This window comes from Podarcis melisellensis (assembly GCF_964234715.1).
Source record: "Podarcis melisellensis genome assembly, chromosome: 3".
Taxonomy (NCBI): domain Eukaryota; kingdom Metazoa; phylum Chordata; class Lepidosauria; order Squamata; family Lacertidae; genus Podarcis; species Podarcis melisellensis.
In genome coordinates, this window is record NC_138530.1 from 97,640,753 (window position 1) to 97,655,791 (window position 15,039).

General features: G+C 42.4%; 1 protein-coding gene across 12 annotated transcripts in view; it reads left to right on the forward strand.

The window, feature by feature from the left end:
- Positions 1–15,039, forward strand: part of DLGAP2 (DLG associated protein 2) — a 414,439-nt gene that overhangs the window by 374,262 nt on the left and 25,138 nt on the right. For all 12 annotated transcript variants that reach the window (XR_014166924.1, XM_081906060.1, XM_081906056.1 and 9 more), the window contains 2 exons: positions 7,824–7,909; positions 9,443–9,858. Coding sequence is in view for 11 of the 12 variants with exons in the window: in XM_081906060.1 (XP_081762186.1) it covers positions 7,824–7,909; positions 9,443–9,858 (502 nt within the window). In the remaining variant the exon portion in view is untranslated. The remainder of the gene's footprint in view (positions 1–7,823; positions 7,910–9,442; positions 9,859–15,039) is intronic.

Consider the following 15,039-nt stretch of genomic DNA (forward strand, 5'->3'; position numbering starts at 1 on the left):
CTAAAAGCACTTCTGCTCTGCTAGTATTTTAAATACTTGTCCATATAGGCTTATACTTAAGGATGTCCATGGCAGCTCTGTCCCATGTATGAAACTGTGGTAGAAACTGAATGTTACTAGTGACTTTTCTTCTTCTTTTTCACTTGTTGGTGAGGGGTACCTTGAAGAAACAGAGGGCAGATGTGGAAGTAAACCATGAGGCGGTATAGTCCCTGCTTTCAGATTATTCATCTGAAAACATCTCCATATGGAAACAGACCCTCATCAGCTTGTATATATTCAGTTGTTGACATGGTGACAGTCTTCACATAAGGAGGCTTTCAAGTGAATGCTTTTCGCTGCCTGAAACTTACTTTAAAATTGTAAGGACTGTACTACCTCGTTTTGCAATCTGAATCAGGCCTTAAAATACTCTACCACAAAACTGTAAGGTTACTGCTGGTCATATGCTGAGGGAGAAATACAGAGTGAGCAGCTGTGAGCAAACATCCCCCCAAGTATTATTACCAAAAGTTGGATTACACTAGTAATACTTGGCTGTGTATATGGTGTTGCAGTTGGGAGTATATTCCTTTACAACTGGTGATTACTAAGCACCATTGGTCACAAGAATGATGCTCCATAAGCAATAATAGTTACAGTTAGCCCTAGTGCTAATACCTACTTGTATATATTCTTGAAATGAGTAGGTAACTGCTGGTAAAAAAAAATACCAGTATACCTTGGGATTATCCAATGGACTAAATAAAATATTTACCAATCTAAAGTTCAAAATAATATTTTTCAGTAGCTGTCAGGTTTCGAGGTCAGTGGTCACTGAAAGCCTCTTGAACACAACTGTCCATTTAAGTAAAGGTCATAAGGCTGACCTCTGAAAGGATCTCAGGAGTTCTGTAACATGCACCCCAATATTTCGATTCATTTTATTAGGTTCAGCTCATTTGTTACCAAAGGATGGGAGGGAGAGCACACTTGCATTATTATTTTTTTACCTTGTTCCTTATGGTAAAATGCTGAATGCTGAGATTGCTGTTGACTCCAAAGGTAGCACAACTGTCTCTACTCCATCTCAAATATAATGGAATATGGTGGTTGCCTTGTGAGAAACCATCCTCATTAAGTAGAATTACTGCCCCTTTTAGACAAAAGCTATTCCAGTGACGATAATTATTGCCGGGTTTAAAGAGATGTTGTGAAAAGCTTCCTGATTAGATATGTCTCATTTAAAAGAGATCTTCTAAAAGCACTCCTTCCAGGAGTTTGGTAATGTGCAGCTTTAGCCAAGGTCCTAGGCATATAAAATGCCACTGGGCTTTGATAGAAATCCATATATCTCCCTCTGTGACTTTGCTATGGGCCTACAGCTAATGTATAGAATTCAATTTAGCGTCAACATAAAATGTTCAGGTCAGCTCTTTTTCTGTATGCTTAGGCAGTAATTAAGCGTGGAGCTCTTAACGATTCACGCTGCAGTACTGCAATGAAGTCACTTATTTATTTATTTAAAAAAGAGAAGGGGTGAGGCTTAGATAGATGATAATAAAGAAAGCTTTGAAGAGTCTTTGATAGTTTGGGTTTCAAGGGATTCCTTTCCTGATCAGGCTTCTCTGCTCAAACAGGGGAGGTGCTGGCAGATGTTGTCATCTGTCCTGTACAGTCGTCCCGCCTTTAAAGGTGATGTCTTTTATAAGAGCTTTTCCTATTAGCTAGTTTTGTTTTGTGTACTTCACATATTTGCCCAGCAATTTGCACAGAAAGCGTTGAATCTCTATAGCAACGAGGCATCTCATGTTCGGTGTCTATTGCTTCCTTTCAAGTACGGCAAATGACAAACATTATTTGTCGTATACCTATTGCCAGGGTTGCAATAAATAAAAGCATCCTGACTTTTAATGTTTACAGTGCAGGAAATCATGTGCTTCATAAACCTTGTGGGTTTTCCCAGTGAAGCCTGTATTAAAGGCTCCTGAGAGATTGGTTTTATTTACATACTTATTTGATTAACGGCAGCCCGAGTTTTCTCATTAGATGGCTGTGCGGTGACACTGCTTTGCACCTGCATGTCTTTCCATTCATAGCAGGCTCATCAATTACTGATTTTTTAAACTCACACTCTGTTTTAACAAGGTTTGTACGCCAATGGTAGCAGTGCGGAGGACTGCAGCTTAACTTAAGGCAGTGAGCTACTCTTGACACTCTTCATTTTAACCTTTTTGGCTCTGCAGATGGAAATCAGCTACCGACTCTAGTAGGAATTTCATACAGAGCTGTTACAAAACTCAGATTTTCAGAGGAATAAAAGCAATCATGCGTACAGTATTTAAGCCAGCGGGAGTTATGCCATCAACACTATTCCACGCTATAGCCTCTCTGCTGACAAGGGAAATTTGGAAGTAAAATACTGTCTCTGTTTTAAATATCCCTCCAGATTACTTGGAACACTGCAAGTGAGCTTCCCCCTACTCTTGTTTTCTTTTATAATTCAGCCTTGTCTTAGATCCACCCCACACTTTACGGGAATTCCATGGGAATTCGGCTGCCATTTCCCCTCTTAGAGCATGCATAATACTTATTTTATTTTTATTTATATCCCAAGTGTTCTCTGATCGCATTCAAATAAATACAATAAAATCCATCAATAAAACCAACTGGGGAGACACACATATCTAAACCTTTAGGGGAACGCAACAGAATGTTGCAGTCAGTTTTGGCTCCCCAGTATACACACCCAATGGGTGCGTGTTTCCCCTTCACAGGTCATGTAATCACTGCAGGAAACACTGGTACTCTTGTACCCCAGATGCCATGATTCTGCTGCAGGCTAGGCCTATGGTTGTAGGGCAGGATCCAACCAAGTAGTTCTATTTGTGAGATAGGATTTCCTGTCTTTCTCCTCCATCCGTTCGTCCCATCCCCCCACAAACTTCTCAGGTCTGCTCCGGAGGGTTAAAGGGAAACCCAGAACAGATTTCAGGAGCACATGGGGAGAGAAGAGGGCAAAAAAAGTTACTTTACACAGCCAAACATTCTTGCCCTAACAGAGCTACTTTGTTGGGTACGCCTAAGGTATTTCAGAGCCAGTGTGGTGTAGTGGTTAAGAGTGATAGTCTCGTAATCTGGGGAACCGGGTTCGCTTCTCCGCTCCTCCACATGCAGCTGCTGGGTGACCTTGGGCTAGTCACACTTCTCTGAAGTCTCTCAGCCTCACTCACCTCACAGAGTGTTTGTTGTGGGGGAGGAAGGGAAAGGAGAATGTTAGCCGCTTTGAGACTCCTTTGGGTAGTGATAAAGCAGGATATCAAATCCAAACTCTTCTTCTTCATATGTAGAATATATTCCATGGCTTGTATCCAACCGAGTCATGACTAACTTGTCCATTGATTTCAATGGGCTTTGCTCCGAGTATATCTTAGTAAGGTACCACCCCACCATACAATAAAGCAGAACATCCATGGCCTTGTACAAGAAAAGATATTTGCAGGAGTATCGACACAGTTCAAACCTCCCTGCCCTGCTCCTGGTAAGCCACAGCAACACTGGTGCCGGAAAACACCACCACCACTCTCGGTCGGCCTCTCTTGAATCTTTACATATGTTAATTTGCTTTACACTGGCCAAAAGAGCCACATTGAATGCTTCCTTGTTGTGACCTTCACTAATAGGAGGAGATAAGCAGCAAGTACACAAGACCACACTCGTGGATTCATGTCACCACTTCGGCATTTGAATCCAGACCGTTGCCAGGTTCATAAAGCTCCTATGACGTAGGATTTTGAACCTTGTGGGGTTGGGTTTTTTAATTAAAACAACAACAACCCCACAAGGTTCTAGGCATTCTTATTCTAAGACTGGGTAGCAGAAAGATCAATGAAAAGGCCTATGCTGATCTAAATTTAGTTTAGAAGATACCAAGGTTCTGTTTTCAACATTACTGTCTAACCCAGATCACTGCCGGAACTTTGCAGGTTGAGAGATCTCACTATTATTCTCACATCTACAAGGTGTTGGCTATCAAATGAATATCTAAGACATACACTTTCATGTTCTTTTTAATCACCTCATTGTCCCATTAAACTTTAATTAGTTTAATGTAAATGCCCAGTGCACTTCCTTCTTTAAAAGTCTCACCACGGCAGAGGATTTCGCGCAGCAGCTAAGAAGGGCAGGAGAGGCAGCATCTTCCCAAAAAGGAGTCCTGGAGCATGCGGTTTGTAAATCAAAAATAAGGTTTATTTACAAAACACCAAAAAACAACCCTGGCGACGAACCACACATCTCAGCAAAACACACACCCAAAAGGGAGAAGGGGAAGAACAAACAAACAGGGGGACTATTTATACAGACTCATGTTCCTGGAAGCCTAATGACCTCCAGCTGCTCAGTGATTAGAGCGTTTCTGCTACTCTTTTAACCCTTTGATAGCAACAGTAAAATATAGGCTTAAGTAATAATATGGATAGCATGTTAACTTTGGAGAGGATAAATGTCTGCCCCAAAAGACCCATTCTAACAGTATACAGTTAGTTTTCTTAAGAAGATTGAGAAAATATTGCCATCCTTTACATCTTCTTGTAGGGTTTTTTAAAAAAAATGTTAACTAATTAGTGAATTTGTTACCGTATATACTCAAGTATAAGCCGACCCAAATATAAGCCGAGGCACCTAATTTTACCTCAAAAAATTCAGGAAACTTATTGACCCGAGTATAAGCCGGTTCACCACACCACAAACCTCCTGGTGGGCTGGAGTAAGTGTGTGTGTGTGCGTGCACATGCACACACAGCAGAGGGGGCTTCTCTCTCCCCCCAGCTCCTCCCTTCCTCCTGCCTACCTAGGGTGGTGCCGAGAGGCAGAGGCTGGTGGCAGCAGTGGCAGAAGAAGAAGAAGCAGTCTGAAAGGGCTGCTTTCGGGCTGCTCGTTCCTCCTCCGCCACTGCCGACAGGGACCCTCACTCAAGTATAAGCTGGGGGTGCTTTTTCAGCATAAAAAATGTGCTGAAAAGTCGGCTTATACTCGAGCATATACGGTCATTAATTTGGTTGCCTTTCACACTCTAAAAGGTCAAGGAATACTGGTTTAGATGCAAAATCGTGAGGTCTTCAGTATGAAACTCAAGTTACAGTCATACCTCGGGATGTCTATGTTTCAAGTTGAGCATTTTTGGGTTGCGCTCCACCATGACCCGGAAGTAACGGAGTGCGGAAGCGGCGAATTGTGGGTTGCATTCACTTCAGGATGCGAATGGGGCTCCAGAACGGATCCCATTCGCATCCAGAGGTACCACTGTATTTGTAAGGATCAAATATTTGCTGAACATCGTTTCTTAAGGAAGGTGTTACAAAACAAATAAATATATATGCTATCATTTTTTTGTTTTAGTTGCTGTTGTGGTCAACCATTCTTTCAGGATATTTTTCTAGGAAGCAAGCAAAATTTCCAGAGGTTTCAGTGATGAATTACACACTGTCATTTAATGAACTCCTTTTAATAATATTCACAGTGAACAGATATAGTATTATAACTCCACCAACAAAGCACAGAAGCTGTTTTTATGGCACCATCTCACCTTTCTAAAAACAGTCTGACAATTCATAGCATATTTTTCCTGCCTTCATGGTGTTAAATAACTGCTGATAATCTTCAGTGCTAGTAGTAATAGACAAAAGCAAGCTGTTTTGGGGGGGGAAATGTGTTGTTACTTCCTTTATCACTGCCATTTTCCCATTTTCCCTTGAACTTCAAATCCTTGTGATCTGTTTTCAGTAAGAGATTACAAAAAAAAAGAATCTAATAAACCTTCGGCTCCTATAGCTACCACCGATAGATTTATCAAATAATTAGCATTCATTCTATAGCTCAGATTATGCTACTGATGTCGATTTCCTGTTCCTAAATATTAGAAATCATAAAATGGCACTGTGGGGTGAGGCATTAAACAATTAACAAATGCAATGACACCATAACACACATGACATATGTGTGGAAACAGCATGGAACCAGCAGGGTTAGGGAGACAAGAATCTGCTCTGCACTGTCAGCAGTGACTATCACATCCAGCCCTGCATTTACTAGCAGATCTCTTAACCTTGGTAGGTCTGTGTGGCCTGGGAAATGTGCATATAAAGCAAAGGAAGTGGAAGTCTGACATGCCTCTCACCTGGATGCCTTACAATTCAGGTACCTATCCCTCCTCCTTTCTAAAGTTCATGTGCAGAGGATACATTCCATCCCTGCAACTAACAAGTTATTTCCTGGCGAGAAAGGACCTTGAAAGGACCAGTCTACTCTACTGCAGATCACTGGCTGGTCTTTCCATACTTACAACACAAAGATGTTTCTCTGTACATAACATTTGGAGGCTTAAAGACAGCCTTTGATGCAATGATAGAGAGTGTAAGGGATGGGGGTGGGTTGGGAACGGAATCCAATTTAGACAGCAGCCTCTCAAATTACTAGGGCACCCTGCACCCAGGGAAATATCTAGGAAGCATGCGTACATAAGCCTTGGGTATTATGACAAAGGGCAGTATATTACTACTAGTATTCATAATAATGAGGTGAAGCATTCCAGTGCTATATCTATTAGTAGTAGCAGAAATGTTTGTTTTATTGCAAGCTTAATTATGTAAAGTGCCCATTACTGTCCATTTCCTGAATTTTACAGGCATACAGGTAAACTTCTCCCCACCTGAACACTAAAAGCATATACATATATATTGAGGAGAGGGTCCCCTCCACTGCCCAGATTTATTTTTGTGCACTTAGCACTAAAATGTTTAGCTTGCCAAATTGCATAGAAAATCCTCATTTGGCAATGGTTTCTGCTTCTAGGCATGGCAAGAAAATGAAAGGTATTAAAACATGGAAGTAATCGCTGGGGTATTTAGAGAGTGTCAGCCCTGGCAAGCTGCATAGAACGATAACTTGGAGCAAGATATATGCCTCTTGTATTGATTTTTCTGGCACTGAGAACGTAACAGTCAGAACTTTTAAAATCTAACTTAACTAAAGAAAGTATGCTCGAGGAATTCAGTTTCTGAGAATTTCATTACAAACTGCTCTGATCTGCCCCTCCCTGTCCAATGTGCAGACTGAAAGGTTTACTCTCCTTCAGATTTTGCAAAGCTTTGCAGTACAATTCTCAGTTCCAAAAATGTTTAAATTGGATGTTTTAACATAGAATCCATTTAGAAATGTGCACATTCAGATAAAATATACATGCAAGTGAATAATTTGTGATGAAATACATCTCTAATTGCATAGTTTTAAACACGAATTTTCATGCGGATTTTGATTAATGTACAAACAGGACAGACCTATGAATAACCACATACTGTACAAAATTGGCATAGACTGGAAATAAACTAATCCATCCATCCTGAATTAAAAGTTCAGTTTTGATCAGGTACTACAAGACTGTGCACATAAGGAGCCTTTGAATCTCTGGTGGTCGAGAAGAGAGATGTCAAGAACAATGCGACTCCATGTGTTCATTCAACATGGTTTTCAAAGTACGTGGGAAGAATGACAAAACAGAGCCATAGTTGCTCCTTGCAGTTTTGTAATATACAACAGCACACACTATTTGAAATATTTCACTCCATGAGATTCCCCCCCCCCCGCCCCATCCTGTGATCTCAAATACACCTCCTTGCAGATAACCTGCGCTGCAATCTGTGTGTCTGATCCATTCATAGACATGTTTGGGCCCGGACTGCTATTCGTAAAGAGAGAAATGTAATGTTAGTTTAAATCCACGAGGTAGTAATAATTCCAGGTTTTCAATGTTCACTTCTGCAGATTTATCTTTTGTGTTGAACTAGGTGGAAACAGCAACTGATTCAGATACCGAGAGCAGAGGCCTACGGGAATATCACTCAGTTGGAGTGCAAGTGGAAGATGATAAACGGTATGTCAAGCAAAGGCTCAATGTGTGTATGTGTGTACATGATATAATGTGGTGTGAGTCTTCAAGAAAACATGTACCATATACATGCATGTATTTGGTGTGTTTACATGTGAACATTTTCCCATTATTAAAAATCATTGAATAATAGCTATGAGCAACCTTGCCCCACAATTAATATCTATTCTATTTATTTATTTCTCCCAAAGCAGCTTACTGTTTTAAAAAGTCACATTAAAAAACACACCAAAGTATTACTACCTACACAATGAAAATCAATACAAATTTGTTTAATAAAACCCGACAAGCAGCATGTTATACAACCACATAGAACATCACTGCTAGCCGTCTCGTTGGATGATAGCTACTCCAGTTTGGCTTATCCAAAAGCCGATTGGCAAAGAAATACCTTTAAGCCTTGCCTTAAAAATAAAAATAAAAAATCAAGCCAAACTGAGCTCTCAGAGAATATTTACATATTTTAGACCAGAGGCCGGCAACTTAAGGCCCATGGGCCGGTTCTAGCCCATGAGCCCATGGCCTGTTCCATGGATCGGCGTGGGGATTCCGCAGTGGTTTCTTTTCATGGCGCGGGCACCATTTTTTTCCTGCCGACATTTTCCCCCCTCTCCCTCACCGTGGTGGAACCTCCTCCCTCCCTCCTCCTGGTGCAGCAAATTTTCGGCCAATCGCCTGCTAAGGTTTGAGGCCCTGGCCAATGGGCAAGCAACAGCTGCGCGTGGCCGAGAGGAGGAAGGGGCTGGATTGAGCTGGCCGAGTACATTTCCAGCAGCCCCTCGTCGGAGCAAGCTGTTTGCCACCACTGCTTATGCTGCCACCACTCTGCCAAGCGTGGCTCCTGTGCCTGCCCTTGCGAGCGGTAGAGGCTGTCATCATCAGCGGAGGAGGAATGAGCAGCCCGAAAGCAGCGCTTTTGGGCTGCTTGTTCCGCCACCGCCACCAGCCTCTGCCTCTTGGAAGCTCACTAGGTAAGCAAGGGGACAAGAGGGGCTGGGGGAGAGAGGGGGGAGAGAAGCCCCCTCTGTTGTATGCACATGTGCGCATGCACACACACACTCCAGCCCACCACCGGTGGTGAACCGGCCCAGCCCCCCAAAAGCTTGCTGACCCCTGTTTTAGACCTTAAGATTGGTCATTCATCTATTTGCTGTTATTTGGTTTAGTGATAATCTGAGTCACTGCGGCATTTGCAAACAGTTCTCTCCAGTTCACTTACAAATGAGGTGCTTTGTTTTCTACTGTGGGAACAAATCAATGTTTTCTTCCAAAGGTGGCTTGAATGATTTTCATTAGTATCGTTCTTCTGATCAATAGTCCCATTGTGTCCTATGTAGAGTAGGCTTCATTCACTTGCTTCATTCAAATAACCATGTTTGTTTTTTATTAATATTTCTGAACAGTAATGATAAAAGATTCTGAATGTCTGCAGAGTTGAGATATTGTGATTTTATCAGGCAAAAATAAAGTATTTTGGGCATTATGTGGATTTGTGTGCTATTTTCCGTTCCTCTCCAGGCATGGGCGGTTTAAGCGCTCAAATAGTGTAACAACAGCGGTTCAGGCTGACCTGGAACTCGAAGGCTTTCCAGGACACATAACAATGGAGGACAAGGGACTTCAGTTTGGTGGCTCTTTCCAGCGGCATTCAGAACCCAGCACCCCTACTCAATATGGTGCGGTAAGAACTGTACGGACACAGGGGCTGTTTAGTTACAGAGAAGATTATAGGACCCAAGTAGACACCTCCAATCTCCCACCACCTGAACCTTGGTTGGAACCAGCCATTGAGACAGTTGAAACAGGGCGGATGTCTCCATGTCGACGAGATGGCTCTTGGTTTATGAAATTGCTACATACTGAGACCAAGAGGATGGAAGGATGGTGTAAAGAGATGGAGAGAGAAGCAGAAGAAAACGATCTTTCTGAAGAAAGTAAGACCATAGCCATATTTTGCATTTTCTTTTAGGGTACTTCTGAAACTGTCTAGTGCTTCTTTAATGTTTTTATTTTTGCTGTGATCCCTCGGCTAAATCTGATAAAACTCAACCCTTCTTATTAAATCAAAGACCTATAACTTTATTTTGTAGTATAGTAGTAGTAGTAGTAAAAGGAAGAAGTTTCTAAGGCAAGTTGTTGTTGGATAGCATGCTGACCTCTTGATTATTTGCACTGCGTACGATGCACCTTTGGGATTTTGCTTCTATATGTTATAAGTCTCCTGGGACTATAGAAGTTAAAACCTATTGAGTTATCTACATAGAAAAGCTCACACACATATATTCCCCGTAGTCTGTGATTTCCAAATATGAAAGAGAATTCACATTTGATCCCACAGAAACATAAAATACAATTTCTTGAAATTTGAAGGAAAGGAAGAAACAGAACATGGCCCATGAATTCTCAGAATTTTCTGTAACTTTACATCACTGGTGTAGCAGCTAACTTTTTAAAAGTTATATTATACTATTGTTGTTGTTATGTTACGTTACGTTACGTTACGTTACGTTCAGATACAGGGAAGAGAAAAGAAAGAAATCCCAACTGCATTGCATTTTTTAATTCCCATGTCCAAAGTTCAGAATCTTTTGAGGGCTTATTCTGTGTTTCCACTTTGGATGGTAATCGTGATTCAGTATAAATATTGTCCACCCAGTGTGATTTGTTCCGTATTTTCACAAGCATCATTGGTGCCACACTATGATTGCTTGAACCCCATAGCAGTGCAACTGGTGGGACTGAGCTGTTGAGCCATCCTCCTGGCTGCTTACCTGCTAGGGTGGCTAGGGTGGGGCAGGGTGGCGGCAATGTGGGGGCCACATAGGCATATTGGTGCAGCCAATCCCATGACCCTGCCAGTGTTCCTGTGCACCCCTCTTCCACTGCCAGGCCCTATCCCATCCCCATCCAGGTAAGCAGCAGGGATGCCAGTGTTGGGAAGGTGGCTCAATAGCCCAGCCTCACCTGTTGCATTGCGGTGGGCTTAAGCAATCTTAGGGTGGCACTGATTCTGTTCATAAAAAATATGAAACAAATCACATTATATAAGCAGTAGATGCCATGCTTGGGTTTACGGGGCATTTCCAGTGCTGATCAAGGCATCCATCCTCAACAGGAAGAGGGGGAATTGCTTTGCAGACTGCATTATACTACCGAGCTCAGCACTCTATGCCTCTTTGTTTACAATCTATTACCACCTATTGTCTTTTATTCGGTTGACAACAGGGGTCCAGAGAATATTGCCACCAATGGTAAAAAGCATTTTATTCTGGAAACAGCAAGGAAACGCTTCATGACGCTGTATAACAAGAGTAACACTTTATTATTATTTAAAAAAACAACCAACTGGGAGGGGGAGGGTGTGCCTCTTTCGAAATGAAGCCAGGTTGTGTCCTGTGTTTGGACACAGCATCGGTGTGGGGAAGGATGGAGGGGTTACTCCAAACAGACGTGTTCACCACCACTCATCCCCTGTAAAATGACACCAGGAATCGCATAATGTATGTAAAGGACCCCTGGACGGTTAAGTACAGTCAAAGACAACAATGGGGTTGCGGCACTCATCTCACTTCAGGCTGAGGGAGCCGGCGTTTGTCCACAGAAACTTTCCAAGTCATATGGCCAGCATGACTAAACCACTTCTGGCTCAACAGGACACTGTGACAAGTACCAGAGCGCATGGAAATGCCGTTTGCCTTCCTACTGCAATGTAGGTTGGTCTCCCTGCCTTTAGCCCCAATGGTCACCAACAGCCATGGCATGTAACAATATAACCAAATAATTCCCTTTTGCAGTTCAAGCTTCTGCATACCTACTTATTTCCCATGGGGCTTCCTCAGAAGGAAGCCTTCTTAAAAGAAATGGAGGACAGATATGTGTGGAGAAAGAGTTATGCTTGCTTTGGGGCTTGTTTGAGTCTTCCCGATGAAAAGCTCTTTTCTCCTGGTTTTTCATCACATACCATCTGACACTTTTGCGCCTTCATGGGTTGATAAGCGCACACTCAAGAGGGCATCGTGATATCGCAGCCTGAAATAACAAAGAGTCCTGTGGCATCTTAAAGGCTAACAGATTTATCGTGGTCTCTTTATTGTCCTTTGCTGTGGCAGACTCTGGGATTTGTCACAGCTTGAAATGCATCTTGATCGACATACATGACATGAACACTCCTTGATGAGCGCAAGTCGCTTTGGCTCAAGGCAACCATTCAGGTGCTACTACTTTCTATGGTGAAATACTGCTTCCAGTAGGCTTTACAGGAAAGTCTGTATATTTAACGTGTCAGTGCTTGTCCATCTCTGTATATTAATGTAGCCTGAGTAGATCTTCTCCAAGATACAACCAGACAATATTGATGGCATAATACGTTTATGCTGTTTATCTTCTGTGATTTATGCCTACCAATAAAGGTTTAGCCAAAGTAGACATGCGGTTTGAAAGGCAAGGCTGCTTTCTGTGAATGCAGATTTGAGCAAACACGGTGGCAGTGAGATTCTAAAGCTCCACTCGTGTCCAAGTAACACCAGATATTATACACCCGCAGCATAGTCAATCCTCTTTTGGTTGTGAATGTGCTGTTTCAAGGAGTTTGCAAAGCTATTGAAAACAGACCCTAGGAGTTTGCCTCGCAGGTATACTGCCTCATGGTCTAACTCATTTGGGCTGTAGTTTTTGCTTCTGATTCCCTGGGTAGTTGGACATGCAAGGCAGCTTTTGCTGTGGACAGAATAATCAACCTGATAGAAGGGAGGAGGACAAAACAGTCATCCCAGTTCCCCCGCTCCCAAGACACTGCCTCTGGAGAGCCAGTGTGGTGTAGTGGTTAAGAGCGGTAGACTCGTAATCTGGGGAACCGGGTTCGTGTCTCCGCTCCTCCACATGCAGCTGCTGGGTGACCTTGGGCCAGTCACACTTCTTTGAAGTCTCTCAGCCCCACTCACCTCACAGAGTGTTTGTTGTGGGGGAGGAAGGGAAAGGAGAATGTTAGCCGCTTTGAGACTCCTTTGGGTAGTGATAAAGCGGGATATCAAATCCAAACTCTCTTTCTTCTTCTTCTTCTTCTTCTTCTTCTTCTTCTTCTTCTTCTTCTTCTTCTTCTTCTTCTTCTTCTTCTTCTTCTTCTTCTTCTCTGATTGCCCCACCATAGATGCGTGCAGGAGACAGCAAAGGAAGGTATCAAGTTTGACTGGCAGGTTGGAGGATAAATCTTATGGGGTTTTGCTTAGAATGTATGGATTTCCAAATGGGATGTGCCAAGCAGAGCCAGTGGCCACCTCAGAGCAGAAACAATTCATACGTATAAGCCAGCAATCTCAGGTCATACTTTGCTAGATCAGACCAAAGAACAGATTTGGCCCTAGTACACTTTTTGCACCTGGTAATGAGCTGCCAGGTGCCTCTGGTAAATTTACAGGCCACCATTTGCTCTTTTTCCCTGGGTGGCTGAAAACCAGGGGCATACTGCTTAGAGAACTTTCAATGGCTAGCATGGATAATAGGGACAGATAACTTCATGACTATTTTTAACAGTCATTTTGGCCCTGTTCTCATGATGTATACTGCAAGCACAGGTAGAAAGTGATTCTAGCTTGGTTCTTGAAGGCCTTGTGTGACTGAGAAGTCTGGGTGAACAGTTGTATGTATGCCTAACTCCACAGGTTGGGAGTGGAACCAGTGGGCACAATCCTGCCTAGGTTCTTGTGCCTACCTTTCTTCTGGTCTATAGCAATAGCATGGTGGAATATAGATTACCTTAATTTCCCCCTATAAACAGACAAAACAGGCTCTGTGGAATATGGCCTTCTTAAGCAGCTTAGTGACAGCAGCATCAAGAAGCAGGAGTGTGGCTGGGTCAGGAATAAGGCACCCACTGGCCCCAACTATAGGGGGCCCTGGGGGCTCGAGCACCCACAAAAAAAAACCCACATCGTGGAGGAGACCAGAAATGGTGTCTGAGGCCTCCAGTGTGACTTCCAGTGCCTCACATAGCCCCAGAAGACACATTTGAGGCCTTTTGGGGCCTCGGATGCGACTTCTGGGGTCCCCAGACACCGCTAGGGCACACACAATGTGGCATCATGTCATTACAACACAACGTGACATCGTGACATCGCATCATGTCACACACCACTGGGCACCCATAATCTGGGGCCCAAGTCGGCCCCTCCAAAGGCACCTGATGTGCTTCCATGATAGAAAGGGTAGAAGCACACTGCACACTTTGCAAAGTGCACTTTATAAGTTGTTTGGCCATTCATTTTTCTAATTTAGCTAGACTGAAAATGTGTGGTCTGGAATTGAAAACCCTGACCAATACATATCTTTATGATAGCTATCAATAAAACTGAGGCAGGATTTTCAGTGTGTGTGTGTGTGATTTTACTTTACGAAAGGAGATTTATTTAATGAATTCTCTTTTTAAATTAGTCAGATCCATCAGTGAATTTAAATCAAATATATCTTAAGAACCCACTTCTACAACGGAGATACTTTAGAAAACAATAACAGAAAATCAATTAGAACATAAAGCTAAAATATCAGAATTCTGTTTAGCATCATAGTTTATCTCACTATACAAATTTCTACATGTATTTTATCCTAAAATACACATTTTAATGCATTTTGGTACTTTTGTTTTTATAGTTGAGAACTGTATTGCCAAATTTGGAGAAATACAAAATTTGAAGAATGATTACATTGTGTGATATCCAATACAGTCAAACTCAGATTAAATCCATTGAAATAAACGGGCTTGAGTTACTAAAGTTCATTGATTTAAATGGATCTACTCTGAATATGACTAACATTGGATACCATCCATTTCAATCTGCACATTTTACAGCAGGTCAGTTCTATCAGAATTCAGAGAAAACCAATTCCTCAAGCTTCCTAGGCATAAAGCGAGATTCATTCTGTGAGCCGTTTGTTACCCAGGTAGTGTCTCAATTGCTTGAACAGACAAGGAATCACTCAAAGTGAAATTTAAAAAGCGGCCTGCAAGACTTAGATATAGATTTCAGTCTGTTCTGTCCCCTGCCCTGTCACTTTAACCAGTCTCTGAAATGTGAAGAGCTAACATGAGTGCCATCAGCTAACATCAGTGCTTAGCTCATTTT